This window comes from Culicoides brevitarsis, chromosome 3 (assembly GCF_036172545.1).
Source record: "Culicoides brevitarsis isolate CSIRO-B50_1 chromosome 3, AGI_CSIRO_Cbre_v1, whole genome shotgun sequence".
Taxonomy (NCBI): Eukaryota; Metazoa; Arthropoda; class Insecta; order Diptera; family Ceratopogonidae; genus Culicoides; species Culicoides brevitarsis.
In genome coordinates, this window is record NC_087087.1 from 23,418,342 (window position 1) to 23,438,000 (window position 19,659).

Sequence of the window (19,659 nt, forward strand, 5' to 3'; positions counted from 1 at the left end):
TTTTCATAAGGTTTTCAAGTTTTTCTTATACAAAAAAATAATAATAACAAAATAAATAGAAAATTTCGATATTGGCAAAGATATTTAACGAATTTTATATTAAACAAAAAATAAGTAAGTAACGTATATAACAACATTTTGATACAAAGAAAGTAAATTTTGTACGAACTGAAATTAATTAACGAATAAAATATATATAAAAATATATAATAATTCCAACTTTTTAATAATAACTGCCAAAATTTCTTAAAAATAATTTAATTTTTTATGATTATTTAAAAAAATAATAAAAAATGAAAATGAGAATGAAACTTATGCACACCATGTTGATGAAGCCAAATTTTAATTTAGAAGAGGATAATAAAAAAAACATTTTAATCAAAAAAAGCGTGAATTAATGTTATAGATTTTCTATATATATTTATCAATTTTTAAAAAAACTATAGAAATATTTTGAATAGATCTTTTTACTTACCTAAAAAATAATGAAATATAGCCAACAAAATTGCTTCAAAATTTCTTTGACGAGATTTTATATTAATTTAGCAATCATAATCCAAAATAACTCTACAATTTATTATATTGAACCATAGAGATCCGCAAAGAAAGATAATATAATAACGACGACTAATTGTAAAGTTTTATTAATGTGTAAAATATAGGAAATATAGTCACTATAATAAAAAAGTCGAGAGAAAAAAATATTTATTCAAACAAAAAATAAGGAAAAAAATAAAATAAAGATTTTAAAATGTTAAAAAAGTTTTTTGCTTTATTATTTATTAATTTTTCGCATAAAAAATATATGTTGCTCAGCAACAGCAATACAAGCAGCAAACATGCGGCATCGAATTCTTCCGCATCCGAACATTTTTCGTCTCTTGTGGCAATGCAAAGGGCAGTCTCTCGCCCGATTCCTCCTTCAAGAAGTCTCCCGAGATGCTCGGGGAGCATGCCGTGCATCGCGATGCACTTTTGGACCGTCTGCGATTCATCAATTCCTCCTGCGAAATCGTTGGCGTCTCCCGAATCATCGAGGAGTCGCGGGAACGTGCTCGCTGCACATAATCCACGATCGGTTCGCGACTCAGGAAATTCGGACGACACGTTTTCCAGTAGTTGTCGATGCGTTTTTTCGTCATAATCGAACCGAGACGCTGCAAAAGACGAATATTCTCGTTTTCGATTTGCTTCTGGCGTTCCAACTCCTTTTGGGCCTTTTTGAGTTTGAGGGTCACGTGATTGTATTCCGCTGGCGGGTGGTAGTCGATGCGTGGGATGGCTTTAATTACTTTTTCGCGGTGTTGGTGGTAACGTTTCTCCCAGTAAGGGCGGATGAGGATTTTTTCTTTTTTCGTGAACATTTTTTGTGCAAAGGTGTCTTGAGCTCAAGCAGCAACAGACTGAGGAATTTCGACTTGGAATTTGTTTGTTGGTAACAAATAAACAGAAAGTGGAAGGTAACTAAGCAACAAATTTCTTTTTAAATAATTTCACACGCACCTTAATGAACTTGCAATAATAACATTAAAAAATTATTTTTTTTCAAGATTTTTTTGACGATTTTAGGCTGGTGCAATTTTCATAAAAAATGTTTAATTTTTCTTGATATTTTCGTATATTTTTGTTGAAAAAGAGTTTAAAATTTTTTTAAATTTTTATTTTTTTTTTCAATTTTAACCATAAAAATTTTATATCACATTTTTTTATTTCACACAGTTTAATAAATTCTACAAAAAAAATTAACTTTATTTATAAAAGTTTTAAAAAAATTAATCGATTTTTATAAATTTAATTATTTTATTGAATTTTTAAAAATTAAGATATTTTAGGAAACCTTTAAAAATAACTATTAAAGTTATCAGTATTAATAATATAAAGAATTGTAAAAATACTAAGGCAAATAAATAAAATACTAAATTTTGAAAAAATAAAAAAATAAATATTTTTGAATTTTTTGTTTGTAATTTTTTACGTTTTTAGACGTTAAATGTTGATTTTTAAAAAAATTAAATTTTAGTTTATAATGTTTTCAACTTTGAACTAATATTTGAAGAAAAATCATTTATTATTATAATATAATTTCTTTTGTTTTTTGTATGATTTTATCGTAAAAAGTAACTTTTCAAATAAAGAATTCAAAAAAATGTCAAAAATATTTTTATATATTTTTAATTTATCTAATTTTTATTTTTCCCCCTGAATTTTTCGAAAAAATCGAAGAGAGGGAGCGACAAAAATTTGATATTTTTAATTTATTCGCCGAAGAATTAAGAAAAAATACTAAATTTTTTACATCATTCCCAATGATCGCAAATAATATGAAAGTTTATTAAAATAATATATTTTATACAACATAATTTTTATATATTTTAAAGATCATTTTAGTCAAAAAATTATAATTTTGATAATAATTTTTGTAAATGAAAAAAATAAATAATCAGTCAAAATTATTTAATGTTATTAAGAGCGACCAAACTTTATACATACCTTCCTTCATGATATCAATCAAACGTAATATAAAAAATAATGATGTTTTTCTTTTTTTAATATATATATTTATAATGTACTGTTTATAAGAACAAATTTGAATGATTTTAATTTTATTTATTATATAATTTTTCCTGATTTCAATTTTTTTTATTCATATAATTTGACTCTTATACACTGACGAATTTTTGTCTGATGTTGACAATAGATGAATCAAGTTTAATTTTTTTTTTTATTTTATTACAATATCCTTTGTTTTAATTTTTTTTAATAAACAATCATGTGTTTTGATATAAATTTTTTAAACCTCATTTTTTTTTATTTGATTTTAATTGATGGTCAAGTATAAAAGACAGATTTAAATACATCGCATCGGTTTTATTGTAAATATATGAAGTACCATTTGAGGCTGTTAAACACGTAAAAACAGCAAAGATATGTTTGTAAAAAAGTTGAAAGTGGTAGACATCGATACGTTTAAATTTTGTGTGATGTATGCTTTAGAAGTCTTTAAAAAATCCTTTTTTTATACAAAATGAATGTTTTTTTTAAATTTATTTTTTTTGAGGTAGCTTTCATTATTATTGTTTTTTTCCTATATTTTTTCTAATAAAATGATGGCTGTGTTGTTTCATCTTTTGTGTAAAATAATCATCTAATTTATTTAAATCTTTTTTTTTTATTTAGCTACAGTTTGGGAAATTTATTTATTTATTATATTTTCTTTTATTTTTTTTGTCTATTAAAGAGTGTATAATAAAAGCAGCTATAAAAATATGATAAAACTGCAGTAGATTTTATTTTTTTTTGTATCGATATTATTTTCTCTTTAAATTCTTGTACTGTCTCAAAGGCAGCTTGTTTCTTCAATTGAACAATTGAATCTTGTGTGCTCGTGTTAGTTTAAGTTTGATTATTTTTTTTAAATATTTATATTGGTTGAACCATCAAGTAAACTGCATGTTTGTTGGAATGATGTTTATCTTTTTTTTATTTTAATTATTATTTTAGTTTTATTTAAAAAGAGTATATGTTCATAGAAAAAACATTCAGATGAGTTGTTCGACAATGATTATTACAAAAAGGACTTTTTGATTCGCTTCAAAATTGTATAAGAAAAAACAATAAAAAAAAATTAAATTAATTGCACATTTTATATTTACGTTTTAATTAATAATAATATATTAGTAAGTAAAATATACAATTATTCACTAAAAAATATGTTTATTAACATAAAGCCAAGATATGGTTTAATTATTTTTTTAACGTGTCTTTGACACAATTTATTCTAGAATAAAAAGTAAATTTTATTCACAAACTTGATTTGTTTTGTTTTGTCACACTTATTTCGATTGTACAGTACAGATTTTGTTTTATATATAGAAATATATTTATAATTAATTAGTGTTTAAAATTTATTATTAGTATAATATCCTCTATATATGAACACTAAATCTCTTCAGATTCCTTATACATTTACAAACTTTTATTTATTTATTATTTTTTTTCTGTTTGAATATTTTTTTTTATAGTAGTAAAAAGGATTATTATTATTTTATTTTAAATTTTTAAAATTATTAATTAATTTAAAATTTAGATCACAATTTTTTAATATATATATAATATTGTGTATATAATTATATATATATAATTTTTTAAAAATTTATCATTTGACACAAAATGTTATTTTTTTTGTATTTTGAATATGTATCGTCACATCGGATATATTGAAAAGATTCTTCAAAAGCAAATATATATTACATGATTATCATTTTTTTTTATTTATTTTAAAACGGAAGAAAAGGAATTTTTAATATGTTTTAAATACACCTTATTTATTTATAATGTTTTATAATGTAATAATTAACTTGAGTTAAATTTGTTCATTTTCATTATTTTTTTTTAATTTAAAAATTACATTTATAAATTCGAATTTCATTATATGTTTTATAATTATATGTATTTTATATACTTGATATAGTTTTTTTTTAATTTTTCCTGTTCAAATGTATGAAAATTTGACTGATGTTGGTTCTAAACGTTTTTTTTAATGAATTAATTAATTAGTTTGTTAGTAAAAAAATATAAATATATATAACTACTACCGTTATTTCATGTAATACTGACCATTTTTGTCCCGCTTATTTTGAGTAAGCTACATTTTCGATAAAATAAAAAAAAATAAAAAAGTTTGGCACAAAGAAATATCAATGTCAGTCATAATTTTTGAGCGTTTTTACATGAAATTTTTTGTTTTTTGAGAATTTTCGTTTGAGGTAAAAAGAGCCTAAAAACAATTAAAAATTACTTTTATCATTAATGTTATTATTGTTTATTAAATACCGAGAATTGAGGTATATCGTTATATTTTTTTCGACGTATATTATTTAATTATTTATTATTATGTCAGTTTTAAGTTTTAGAAACAAAACAAAATACTATGGGTGGGGTACAAGTTATGGCACCGATATGCGTGAGCGAGATGATTAATTTCGTTGAATAATTTTTTTTTAAAATATTTTTTTTTTTGTACTTTTTTGTATTCCAGGACAATTATTTCGAAATATTATTTATTTATTATTTTTTTGTGTACTTTCAAAGCTCTGTTTTGATTTTTATTTTGTATATCTTTTTTTTTTAATTAATAAAAATTATAATATCATGCCAAAAATTTCCTGAGACAGATATGTATCAAATTTTGTAAATATATATATTTTTTTTTGTATTGGATTCATCTTTTTTGTTTTGTACTGATCCGGTGAAGTTACTTTTTTTTATCATTAGGTTTATTAAAAAAAATTATTAAAATAATAGTTAATGGCATCCATGAACCACTTTTGGGGAACTCTCAAGTTATTTATTTTCAATGTATTTGAAACCGTTACTTTTACAATGTTGTTTTGTTAATTTATTGTATACATGAAAAAAAAAATTAAAATTTAATCTTAGAATCAAAATCTCGTTATTATTGTTTTTTTTTGTTTGTTTGTAGTAATTGACACATATATTATGTAAAAACTTATAATTATTTATAAAATTATTTGCACATTTATTTTTAATATTTAATTTAATTAATTAAAAAAATTGTCTTATTATAGTTATAGTTATATAAACATTGATTTTAGTTAACATAATATTTTTAATAAAAAAAAAATTATATATAATATAGGGAGACGTCTGGTCATTTTTTAAGCTATGCTTGATATGATAATTTTTCATTGATATTTTTTAATTTTTATAATAATAATAATAAGAATTTAACATAAAAAGTATTTTTGTATCACTTATGTAACTTAAGATATATAATAATAATAATTAATAATGTAAAATTAGTCAAAGCTCATGAAATTAAAAATATTGCACGTTCGCCAACTTGCAAGTCTTTCGTGTGTGTGTGTGTTTTCTCAAAAGTTTGTCTAAAAACAGTCCCCGAGATAATCAAAATGAGGAAACGCGAAAAATTGATTAGTTTTTGCCTAGTTTTATTGGATGCCCGGTGGCGGTTGTCCAATTTCGGATGCAAAGTCAAACAGGTGCGATCGCGGTGGATGCGCATGCGGATGCGGCACAAGGGCACTCTTGAGCGCTGACGTCTTCAGTAGTCGTTTGAGCATGCCACTGGAGCCACGGTGCTGCAGACTTTTGTGCGTCGTGAGGGAGTTCTTGGTGCGATATCGCCGATGACAGAATTCGCAGACGTATAGCGTGTCGGATTGCTCGTGCTTGTCCTGGAAGTGACGCTTGAGCGAGTAGTAACAACTAAAGGTACGACGACAGTAGGGACACTCTTGGGGCTCGTTGATTCCCCCACTGGTGGGCGGGGGCATCCGTAGCGGCGTCACCGAGCCACCGGACGACGATGAGGGAGGCGATGACGGGGATGGCGGGGAGTTTGCTAAAGGCGAAAGAAAAAATTATTTTAGTAAAATTTCGTAAGAAAAATTTTTTTTTTTGTATTTTTTGAGAAAAGAGAAGAATATTAAAAGAGAAGGAAAATTTTTAAAAATTTTTTAGCAGAGAAAATCCAATTGTCAACCAATTGGAAAAAAATCCTAAATTCTTTAACTTTTATTTTTTTTTATCATTAATTAAAGTTTACTAGATAATATTTTTTTTTTCGAGAAAAGAAAACTTTTTTTTTAATTTTTTAATAAAAATAAAAATCAAAGATTATCACAGAGATACAAACGAAAACAGGACAGAAAAGCATGCAAAAGTTAAAAAAAAAACAAAGAAAGCGAAGCATTTTTGAAATGGTTGGAATATAAAAGAAGTTTGAAGAAATTCAAACCATTTCCAGAAACATGCCCGAATGTCGATTTTTTTTTTATTTAAAACAGATAGATAAAATATTTTTTTTTGCCAATTAATTTTTTTTATTTTAATTTTCAATAATTTTTTTAAAAAAAGTTTTCATTATTATTAATACCTACCAAAATAATTAAAAATTAATGAAAACTTTAAAAATATTAAACTTACTTTTTTTTTGTTTATATTTCAATCATTTCAACGTGAATCGAAAAAAATATAACGACGAAAAACATTTATATTATTTTTTTTAATTTAATATTTTTATCGACGACATCAACATACAAATACATCAAATTGAACGTCATTGTACATTAAGAGGTTTTTATGATTTTAATGTTCTACTTAAAAAAAAATTAAACAACAATCAGTCAAACAACTTGAATTAAAAGTAAAAATAGAAAAAAATAAAAGAAAAGCTTAATGTTTCATAAAAGTCGTTTGAAATAGTCGAAAAATAAATAAAAAATGATGAAACGAATTTTATGAAACATGATAAAAATTAAAATGAAATTCATGCACATCGATACAACGTTGCAGCAAATGTCATCTAAAATACAAAAAAATAAATTAAACTAAATTACCAAGAAAAAAAAGCGCAATAAATAAATAAAAAATTTTAAACTGAAAAAATAATAAATCAAAGCCAAGCAATTAATATTTTTTTTTATAATTTAATAAATAATGACCGTGATCATTTTTTTGGTGTGTGTGTTTGTGGTGAAGTGAAATAAATAGTAGTTGAAAAAAAAGCAGCAGCGGTGATGTTGATGATGATGATGAATATAATGATAATAATATATATTTTTATATAGAAAATAACTAAATCATAATTATTTATTCATTTTTTTATTTATTATTTAATTTACCAAAAAAATATGAAAAAAAAATTGTGTAGGAAGAGAATATAAAAAAATATCAAATAATAAAATCTATAATTAAAAATTTATTGTGTGTGGTTTAGTTTATTTTTTTTTATTTCTATATCGCAGCAAGTCGCAATTTTTATGCAATTTTTTTTATTAATAAATATTTTAATTAAATAATAAATAATAGATTGGAAAATTTTAGGCAGGCGTTTTAATTAATTATTAATTCAATCAATTATTATTTTTTATAATATTAGGAAGCAGAGAGTTCAGAGAGCGAATTCAGACCTTATATGATATATATATGTTTAATATAGTAAGTATATAATGTAGAAAGACTTATTTAATACTAATATTGCACTTGATAGAAAATCTACGAGTTTGGAAAAATTAAAGGAAAGTTAGTTTTTTTTTATGTTATTATTTACATTTTTTTTTCTAAAAATAGTAGTAGAAGGCACAGAAGTGATAGGAGAGTGGAAATTCATTAGTTTTTTTTTTTAGTTATTATTTACCACCAGAAAGTACCGGAAGAAAAAAGTTTAGAAAAAAGAGGATAGCAGAAGATGGCAAAATGTTGTATGGCGTTCAATTCACATTATTTATATATGTTTATTTTTTTCGATGTATTTTTCCCGATTTTTTTTCTATCTATCTATTTTATTTAATTTTTTTAAAGGCAAAAAGGCAATTTTTGATATCGCAAATGCAAGTTTCATGAAAACTCATGAAATTTTTAAAAATAATTTTTTAAATAGAAAAGGAGTAGAATGTACAAAAGAATGAGAGAGAGAGAGAACTAGCTGTAATTAGGTATTTATTAAAAAAAAAAGTTTTGGGAACGAACCTTGACGAACGAACGCGCTTATACAACACAGTGTTACAACAGCAAATTCGGCGGGAACAAAAATTTTGTGTGTGAAGTGTGTCATTCTTTTTTTGTTTCATTATATCTAATAATTTTTTTTTTCAAAATAATTCAAAGTCCATGTCTTTTCTTGTTCGATTTTTGTTTTTTTTTGTCTATAAATAATTTTTTTTCTATAACTACGATCCTATATATTATCAAATATGAAGTATTTAGTAAAGTCTTTTAAGAAATTTTTGTAGTCGCTAAATAGAAGGCGAAATTGTGATTGAAGGCGAAGGCATAAAAGGTGAAATATTATTGTTTTGTCATTTGTTGTTGTCGTTGTTGTTGTATAATATCTCAAACTGTAGCGTAAATGTATGATTATTAATATTATTATATATGTTGTTAATAATTAACTATTAATATTCTAATATATATAATTTTTTATGTAAAATGTTGTGAAAGAAGTGAGAGAGCACTAACAGATAAATTTTTTTAATTATGGCAAATATTAATTCTCTCATTCTTCGCGTTTAAAATTGCTTTTCTGTGTTTTTTCTTTCATTCATTCATTCAACTGAATTAAAAGAATTTAATGTCCTTCATTTCCAACTCTCCAGGTCGTGACTTATGATATGTATAGATGTGTGTCATTAATGAATTCCGTGAACAGTAAACGCGTTCACATATGATGCAACGATACTCTTCTTGACGTTCCGCATGCTTGTCAGCAATGTGACGCTTCAGAGATGCCTTTGAGCACAATACCTTACCACACAGTTGGCACGAAAACAATTTCTTGGGGGAACATCCTGTAAAATTCATTTTAGGTTTCGAGTAGTTGTAACAACAAAAAAAAATGTGATGTGACAAAAATTAAAAATAATAAAAGGGCCGATTAAAAAAAAATTATAAAAAAAATTTTGAATGATTATTTAAGTAAAAAAAAAATAAATTTACTTAAATAATCATAAATATTTTAAATTAAAAAAAAAATATCCCACATATTTTCACCTCACCACCAAATTCGGCAACAATTCGACGCAAGTAGTAGACACAAGTAAAGATGAGACAAGATTGATTCGTGTAAGAGTTAAGAGATATAGTAGAAAAAAAAATTATAAATTAAATTTTTAAATTATAACAATTTTCCAAGTTTTTTCCAATTATTTTAAATATTTTGAGAAACTTTTTTTTTTGTTTTGTTTTCAAGACTTACATTTATTCCTTTTTCAATTTTATTATTATTTATTAATTTAAATCATTTTTTAATATTTTTCTTGTATATATATATAATATATATATTATATATACCATTTTAATATTTTTTTTTGTTTCATATATTTATAATTAATTAATTTTAATAATAATTAATAATAATAATAATAATGATTTTTTTAATTATAATAACTAAACGTAGTACTAGAGCCAACAAGTTTTTGTTTTTATGAAGTTCCGTTTTGTATTTTTCATCATCATTGTATTATGAGTGATAATGTGATTCATCGGAAATATGTCACTTTTTCATAATATATATTTTTTTATGATGATAAAAAATACATTACTGCGTATTTTTTATTTATTTACTGTCTATTGATGTATTTTATTTTATTTTTAAATGGAAGCAAAATGTTGATGATGATAATATTAATAATAATAACAAAAACAGAGCTATTTCTCTCGTATTGTAAAGAATATTTATGTTTCTCCTTTCTCTCTTTTTTAATTTATTTTTTGTTTATTTTACACATTTGAATATATATATATATTTATTGTATATATAATGATTTTTTTTATAGTAGTAGTAGTAATAATAATAATAATTAACTATTGTAAATGCGTTTCTTCCTATTTTTTATTTATTATTTGCAGATAAACAAATATTTTCCTTTTTTATTACAATTACATCAATAATAATAATAATTTTTCTTCTGTACGAACACTTTTGTAATAATTTATAATAACTGGGATGAATTGTATTTTTTTTATGTTTTATTATTATTACATACAATTAAATTACATTTCTGGTTATTTTCTGGTTTTGTTACTTGATTAAGGAGAATAAATGCCATTTCTATGGAAATCTATAGTTTAAAATGTCTTATGTTATAAACGTGCATTTTTTACACATTGAATCTTTTTTTTACAACGGTATACTATAACTGGGGTGTTTACTTGTATTGTATTGGATTTGTATTGTAAAACAGGAAAAAAATATATATTGAAACGTCAATCGGTTCAATGATCCTACTACTGATGATGATTGTTTATGTGGATCGAGAGCAACAATTCGAACGAACATCACGTCACACGTATTAATTGGGATTAGTGGTCAAGAACGAGCTGGTAAGTACCAGAAAGTGCAAGTGTCTATTAGATTCTCCCCTTCTACCCATCGAAAAAGAGCGAATTTTTTCTCATTTTATGAAATATATTTTACATTATCGCGCCGTGTATAAATAAAAGCTTCAAGAGAGCACAAATTTTGATAAGAAATACGATTTTTCGAGACAAGCTCTCAGTACCGAAATAACATTCGAGACAAAAGAACTCTTTACAATTAATAAATAATTAATTTTTAAACATGAACACATTGAAATATTTATATTTTGTGTCATTATTCATATTTTTCTTCCTCGGACGAATATTGCCAGCAACAAAGCCGCCAATTGCGAGCGATGTGAAGCAAATTAAGAGACACTCCGTTCATGTTTCTGTGACGGTAAATTAATTCCGATGGCGGCGGAAAAGGACAGAGGACGGAAACCACTGAAAAAGTTCAGTTGTCGATGAAGATGTCTCGCAAATCCACATCATCATCATCACCATCAGTAATTATCATAATAATGTATGTTCTATCAATTGCTACTATTGTGTATTAATTATCATTATTTTAACTGTACATTTTTTTCTTTAACAAAATTGTTGTAACGAAAAAAAAAACAAAGTTCAAGGAAAAATTGTTAAACAAACATCTTCGTCGATAATGAACTTAGTAATAATATAATTTTATTAAGCATAGATAATAAATTTATTAATAATATAATAATAAAGTGCTCGTGTATAATATATTAGAATTTTTTAAGTTATCAAAAAAAAAATTTTTTTTTAAATAAATTAATATTATTTAGATATTTAGAATAATAATAACAAATTATTATTTTTTTTATAAATATGGTAAAAAAAAGCAAATAAAAAAGTAAGTATCATCTTTGATATAATAATTTAATATTATAATTTTGATCAAAAAATTTTGTCATTCAAAAAATCAGTCCTTTGAGTCTTTCCTTTTTTTCCCGAATCTCGTATTTAATATTAATTAATTTAATTCAGTCCTTCGACATTCAGGGTTTCTACTCTTATTTTGTAAAATAATAAAATATATAATCTTAGATTCATTTTTTTTATTTTTTGCCAATATTCCAATAATAATTTATTATTATGAATTATCAATATAAGTTAATAATAGAATTCAAAAAAATAATTTGGGTCAAGTCATTGTATTATTTTTGCAAGATGATATAATCTATAGCATAGTTACAGTTTGCGCAGTAATAAAAAAAAATAAAGATGATAATGGGACGTTGATTCAAAATGGAGGTGTGACTCCGACGTCAAATTAAGTTATTTTTTAATATATTATGTAGAAAAAATATAATAAATAGACGTTTTGCAATAATAATTAAATATTTAATTTAATAGATTCAATATAAAAAAAAATTTCTTAAAAATTTGGTATCGAACATTTTATGTTCTCAGACTTTTGTGGTTCTTCTTTTTTTTACATACATTTTTTTTCTTAATAATTTTTTGTTTCCTTAATAATTTAGATAAATTTTGTCAAAAATTTTGATTTTTGGAGGCCAATTGTTTCATATTTTTTTTTATATATATATATTTAATAATCAGAAATTCTTTGTGTTCCTTAATACATTTTTTTTACATTTTTTATTTAATTTTTTTTTCTTCGAAAAAAAAGAGTCAGTCTTTTCGACAATCACAAATATATCTTATCTGTGTTCAAAACCAGAAAAATACAATTTTTGTTGTTCAAACGTTTCGTCTTAAGTTTTACAATTGTATATAATTTAGAAAGGCGCCTAAACTATCGTGGTGTAAATTTTTTTAATTTAATAATTTTATTATTATTATCCAATTCAATTTTTTTTTCGTTTTAAATATATATATATATTTTTTCATTTGAGAGTCGAAATGTATTTTTTTACTCTTTTTTTTAGATCACAATCGTCTTTAAATTTTTTATACGCTTTTTGCTAGCGTGTTAATTCGATTATACACAAATTTTTCGCATTTGTAAAAAAATTTAATTGTGTTCTAAAATCATAAATATTTTATATTTATATAAAAAAAAAAATCACAAAAAAGTTACTCAAAAGTCAATATGTTATAAGTTTATATATATGTTTACATATATAATAATATAAAAAAGTTACACGTTATTTTTTTTAGTGTGTAATAAAAGTGCGCTAATAAAGTATTAATAATAATAATAATATTTTTAATGAATTATTGATAATAAATTAAATTTTCTACATTATTTTAATATTATTCGGGTCTTTCCTAATTATTATTAATTATATATTATATTTATTTATTTCTTTTTTTTTTATAAATTCTCATTTTACATTCATTCACATTATTTTTTATTATCTTCAAATATTTTTTTCCCGAAAATATATTTATATCAGTCTCACAAAATAAAAAAATTATCATTTGGGATCACAAACTACTTTAAACATTTAGTGTTTAACATATTTTTTTTTTACTTTCCGACCGAATAATAATAATTTTACTATCGATGACATTTTTCTCGTATTTTTTTTATAAATAAATCTGACATTGTTCTATCATAAAAGCATTTATTTATGTATTTTGGGCGATGCGATGATTTTTGAGTATGATGCCCATCAATCTTTACGACATTTCTAACATGTATATTTAGTAGAAAAAGTATAAAAAACGTTTTTATGCAGTGTTGGTGCAATTTATATATAATATATTATATATATGTTTAAATAAGTCATAAAATTAATTAAAATTTGGTGCATTTGAAATCAATCAATATTAACATAAATTATCAACTATAACAGCGAAGTAAAATTTTTTAAGCTCTGTATGATTTAAATAATAATAATAATATAATATAATAATTAAAGTTAAACATTATTTAATTTAAATAAAGGTAGATCACAATTCAGAATTATTATATTATATTTTTTTAAAGCATTTTTTAATTAATAATAATTAATAATTAATTAATTAATTATTAAAAAGTAGTAAGATGATAAATTATTAAGATAAATTTAATAAGAAAATATATATATTTTTTTTAAAAATATTTAGACATGTTTTTTGGGGTGGAGAAAATTTCTTTACATAAACTCGAGTTTATGCGGATTGTTAGATTGTGTCGGTGAGATGGGGGAATGCATGCCCAAATGCGTGGCAGGTCCTTGATGGCCATGATGCAAGCCACCACCGCCATTGCCACCGAACTGATGATGCTTTTGGCGCCGATGATAAATGCTTTTATGATTGTTCAAGCTATTGAGTGTCCGAAAGACTTTGTGACATAAATTACAAACGGCATTATTGAGTGGCTGCAGGTGCTGTTGCTCCTTGTGTCGTTTCAGTGTCAATTTTGTGCTTAGTAGCTTGCCACATACGTCGCAACGATGGCATGCCGTCAACGGCAACGGTAGTGACAGACGATTCGCCAGTGCACTGGACGAGGATCCGGAACCCAGTAAGCTGCTGCCTGCGTTTTTTGTCAGTTGCGTTTTTGGTTTGGCGGAGCGGATTGATCGTCGTTGTCGTCGTCGTTGTTTCGTCGCAATTTTGACGCAGGTTTGAGTGGTTTGTTTGGATTGTTGAGAAGACGAACACGGTACCGGAAAATAAAGAGAGAGACAATAGTGACTTTTATGAGTAAAAAATTGTATATATATATATATATTTATATAGTTTATATAATTATTAATATTTTTTTGTGCAAAATATATATAATTAACTAAGATGTTGTTATATTTATATATATTAGAGACGTGTGATTTACGCAAAAATGATTCTTTTATTTTTTGTTTTGTTTTTTTTTTATTAATATATTATTATTACATCATCATGACAATAATAATACACAAAAAAGGGCCTTACCCAGAAAAAGGCAGCAGTGTCTTGAAACATTTTTCGAGCAAAATCCAACAGGTTCCAATCAGAAGAACCAATTGGTGTCATTCCCGGTCGTTTACACCCTCCCTGACTAAAATTTTGACAAATAAACTTTTTTTTTTGGGCCTGATTCATACATATATACAATTTTTTGTAACATTATATTTTTTTTTTCAATAATAATTTTAAAAACAGTCACTACTGTCTCTTTATGTGATTTGTGTGTGTGTTTGTGTTTGCTTCATTTCCGACGGTATTTTCTTTTTCATGTATATTAATATTATTTATTTTTGCAAAATTATTTATTTATTGTAACAAATTATATAAAAAAGTGATTTTTTTTTCTAAAAGTGTATATACAAAATATAATAAATAATTAGCAAAAATAAAAAATATAATAATGAAAAAAGTATAGATCAAAACTCGCGCGTGCGACAACATGTGGCAAAGCAAACATTATTATTTTTTTTATTAAATAAAAAACGACGACGACGACAGTACACTCCAATTGGTTCCAATTTGGTTGAGAACAAGTCAGATTTATTTTTTACTCTTTTTTTTTAACTCACCTACGTGTTTTATGTAACATAATTATATCACATACATATAAATATATATAAATATAATTTATTTTTTTTTGAGTAACTTTAAAAAAAAAATAATTAAAAATAAAAAAAAACTATTTTTTTTTCTATGAATCAGAATTTAATCATTTAATTTGCTGTTTGCGATAAATTTGTATATATGATCTTTCTAATTTTAAAAGTTTTTTTGAGTATTGCGTTGAGTATATTTTTTGTTTCTTTTGTTTAGTAGTAAATATAGATGAGAAGCTTTATATTTTAATTGTTGATGTAAACTTTATTTTTTTTAATATTATTATTAATATCATATACGACGTGATAAATTTGTAACATGATAAGGAAGAAGTAAAGCTATTGTATATATTTATTAGAGATAGATCAAAAAAGAGAAAGAAGTGATAGATGTATAATATATATAATAGAAGAAAATTTTAGAAGTTTAAATACTAATTATTATTTTTATAGCACTTTGTTTCAACTTTTTTTTAACATTATTTATCTACTAATTTTTAATTTTAGTTCAAAAAATTAATTTAAAGCTCAAAATAATAAGACATCTAAATTGTCTTCCTGTAAGATTTTTTTTTATGTATCATATATTTTTTTAAATTTTATATTTTTTTGCTATCTTTAAGTACACACAAAGGAAAATAAAATTCATTTCAAAATAAAAAATCGAATCCCTTTACCGTTTAATATATATTATATATTATTTTGTATCATGTTTAATTAATTAAAGCTAATTATGTTGATTATTTAATAATCATATTTTTTTTTGATAATATTATTTTTTTCTACATTAATGTAATTTGAATGTACCTACTAAGGAAGCTCATAAAGTTTGTATTTTATTTATTTAATTTTAAATGCATTTTAACAATCTATGTTTGTATTATCTATAACTTGTAAGTTTGATTTTTATTATTATTAACTTTACTTTAAAATATATAATATATGGGATAAATTTTCCACCGGTTGGAGAACATTTAGAGTTCTAAGTTAAAAATTACGTTCTAAAAATAAAAAACAAACAAGGCTAACTAATTATAAGGCTCTTTTGTAGTAAAACTAAGTTTTAACGAATTCAATTATATTATTTATATATATTATTAGTTCTATATGGCTAAGAAATTGGCGTTCATTTGTGAGCAAGTAAGTTTAAGATTTGATTCATAAGTGACGACGCTTCAGTTTTTTTTTATAACAATCGATGCTGATGAAAGGGATGATGCGCTGAAAAAATTAAATTCTACATGGCAGACGGTCTGTGGTTCAGTTGAAAGAAGGGATTTGAACTTTGTGCTCCGAGGAGAGATTGCGGACTCTGGCCCTCGTCTTTGGGCGCCTTCATGTTCCGATGATAGATACTCTTGTGGTTCCGCAGGCTGTTCAACGAGCTATAAACGCGTTTGCAAATATTACAAACCGGCTCCTTTGTCGGTCGCATATGGACATTTTGGATGTGCCGCTTGAGACGCGTGAGCGACGACAAATTTTTGTTGCACGGATCACAACGGAAGTCTTCGCTGCCCGCTGCTGCCGCCGCTGAACCACCACCCGATTGTTGGTCACGTTGCTGTTGCTGCTGCTGTTGCGCGTTGGAACTTCCCGTTACGGCATTCAGCAGGCCTGTGAGTGTTGAGATGGTGCGAGAAGTGGTGGTGGTGTTTGGAGAAGACGTCGTCAGAAAACCTGACGACAAGAGGCATAAATACAGGAGGCATTAGCCAAGAGGCAAAATATTTTTTATTTATTTTTTTTTGTGGGGAAAAATTTTTTTTTGTGTGTTTTTTTTTTAGACGTGAAAAACTTCAAATGAGCCTTTGGACGAAAAAAATTAAAGAAAATTCTCATTCGAAATTTTCACATTGCTAAAAAATGTTGTGTACACCATCACCACATGTACATGTTCGTGTATTGGGGGAGTTGGGGGGTGGGGGAGGAATGTTGTTTGCATAATTTATATATATTTACAAGGGAACTATTTACACAAAAAACTGCCTAAGCCGGGTTTATTACTCCATATTTTACTTTTTTTTGCTCCATAACTCCAATACAGGGAAAATTATTTTATTAAACTTCGCCAATTATTAAATAAAATAAATTGTTAGTTTTAATTTTGTTTCTTTTTTTTTATCTTTTTACATTAATACAAATCATATACAATTTTCAGATAATTTTTTGTTTAATATATTTTGCTTAAATTATATATAAATTTTGTTTTTTATTACTTATTCTTATTATTTCTCGGAGATTAGTGCCAATTCCGTATATTTTCCAGCAGCTTACAATTTCACATAATTTTATTTTTTTTAATACATAATAATATCTAACGTTTACTTCTTATAAAAATATTTTTTTATTATTTTAATATATATATTTTTTTTTTGGAAAAAGAGACTTAGTGAAAAATATAACACAAAAAAAATGTTGAGAAGGAAGGAAGTAGAAAAGTAGAAGCCAATTAGGATGAAGAATTAGAGAAAAAAACGTCGAAAGGCCGCACTGACACACAATTTTATCATATACAAATCGAATGTAATGGATGCGAAACACTTTGCGACCTTATGTTTTAATTTATTTTTAATCATAAAATATATATATGTTTAACGAAATTATTGTCATTATGATTAAATTATTACATTATCACCACCGTATTATGAAAAATAAATCAAAAAATTGTTTTAATAATGAATGAAATTAGTTTCCCAAATCAGTTCCATTATAAATATTTTCATTATTCTATTATATTATATTAAAACATGTTGTTCAATAATAGTAAAAAACCACTAATCAATTAAGTTGCATATTTTTTTAGATTTTTAAAAATTTTATTTCCCCAGCGATTGATATAATATAATATAATAGTAATATAATGTTAAATATATTCGCAGGACACCAACGCAGTTCATTGATTTTTTGATTTATGTTTATGATGATAATAATAATAATTTTGTTAAATTTTATAAATAATAATAATAATAATGGATGGGGGAAAAAATGTTAAAAAAATAAGGATAAGTGTAATAAAATAATGATAAAAATATATATTTATTATTTATTTTAAACACACATACAGGACGACGAGGACGATGACGACGACATATATGATGAACAATAAATAAAAAATATATATGAATGTTTATATGGAATACAACTGACTTGAAAAATTATAATAAATATAACATTGATGATATCATTGTCATGTGATGCATAAATGACAACACGAATCAAATGGATTTCTAACAAGCTTTTTCAATTTTTGTGGTTTTTATCACATAATCCCCGCACAAATCAAATGTATTTTTGAAAAACTAATTATTATTATTTTATAAACATGTTCGACGGAAAAACCAATGTGTATGTATAATATCATCATTGTTATAATTATTATTAGATACGCGTCATATCATGTCAAAATTAAGTGAGTGTGAAAACCGATAATACATAACCGCGTTCGATATACGCAAAATTCAATCAATGTTCATTCTGTGCGTGTAACCGAAGGATGTGTGTTTTTCACGTCATTTATACAAAAAAAAAATAATTCTTACGGAATATTAGATATATATAAATACGTATATTATGTTAACCCATAACCATTTATTATAACCTTACAAGTGAATGATATTCAGGTGGCAAATAAAAGGATTTGTTTTTGCTCAAAATAATGTTAAAAAATATAATTTGCCGACTAATAATAGTTCCGCCTCCTTTTATTTGCATACGCTGAATTTTCGATTTTTTTTTCGTGTGTGAATTTTTTTACATTTATCGTACCGGGAAAACGTGTGAAAATCGTCAAAAACTACATGTTTGGACATATGTGCATGAAGTGTATTTGTGTGTATGTATATTTTGTGTGTTGTAGAAAATAAATGAATTAAAAAATAAAAAAAAATATCCACTCCCTTTTACCAGCAAAAAAAAAATTATAAATATAAGAGTATTTGTACAAAATATATATGTTGTATATTATAATTGATTTTTTATTGTTATCACCGAATTCCCAATAAAATAACTCTATTAATATATTTACAATACATGTCGCATATAAATATATATGTTATACATTGTTATATATGTATGTTGTTATTATTACAAAAAATGAATATTTTTGTGTTTATTGTAAAAATTTAATAGTCTCTCTCGATTTTTTGATTATTTACTAAACATTGCACTGAAATGTACCCTTGTAAAAAAGTGATTGTTTGTTAAAAAGTTGTCGCACCTCGAATGATGATGATGAAGATAAGTTTTATTATTAGTTAAATTACATTTATTTATTTTTTGTGAGATATGATGAACGTTAATATATATTTATATATATCCAATATCCATTAAAAAATAAATTATTAAAAAAATC

The 19,659-nt window shown here is 24.4% G+C and overlaps 2 protein-coding genes across 6 annotated transcripts in view; both read right to left on the reverse strand.

Annotated features, from left to right (window-relative positions):
* Nucleotides 1–812: 812 nt before the first annotated feature.
* On the reverse strand, nucleotides 813–1,364 carry LOC134835375 (uncharacterized). Its single transcript, XM_063850252.1, has one exon. The coding sequence runs from the start codon at nucleotides 1,362–1,364 to the stop codon at nucleotides 813–815; it is 552 nt and encodes a 183-aa protein (XP_063706322.1).
* Nucleotides 1,365–5,892: 4,528 nt separating this feature from the next.
* Nucleotides 5,893–19,659, reverse strand: part of LOC134836012 (broad-complex core protein isoforms 1/2/3/4/5) — a 53,233-nt gene continuing 39,466 nt past the window's right edge. For 2 of the 5 annotated variants that reach the window (XM_063851118.1, XM_063851117.1), the window contains one exon: nucleotides 5,893–6,385. In XM_063851118.1, coding sequence (XP_063707188.1) covers nucleotides 5,973–6,385 — 413 coding nt within the window. In that variant the 3' untranslated portion in view covers nucleotides 5,893–5,972. Of the gene's footprint in view, nucleotides 6,386–9,102; nucleotides 9,333–13,902; nucleotides 14,300–16,480; nucleotides 16,923–19,659 lie in introns of those variants that run through there. The other 3 variants (XM_063851122.1, XM_063851120.1, XM_063851121.1) reach the window with 3 other exon arrangements.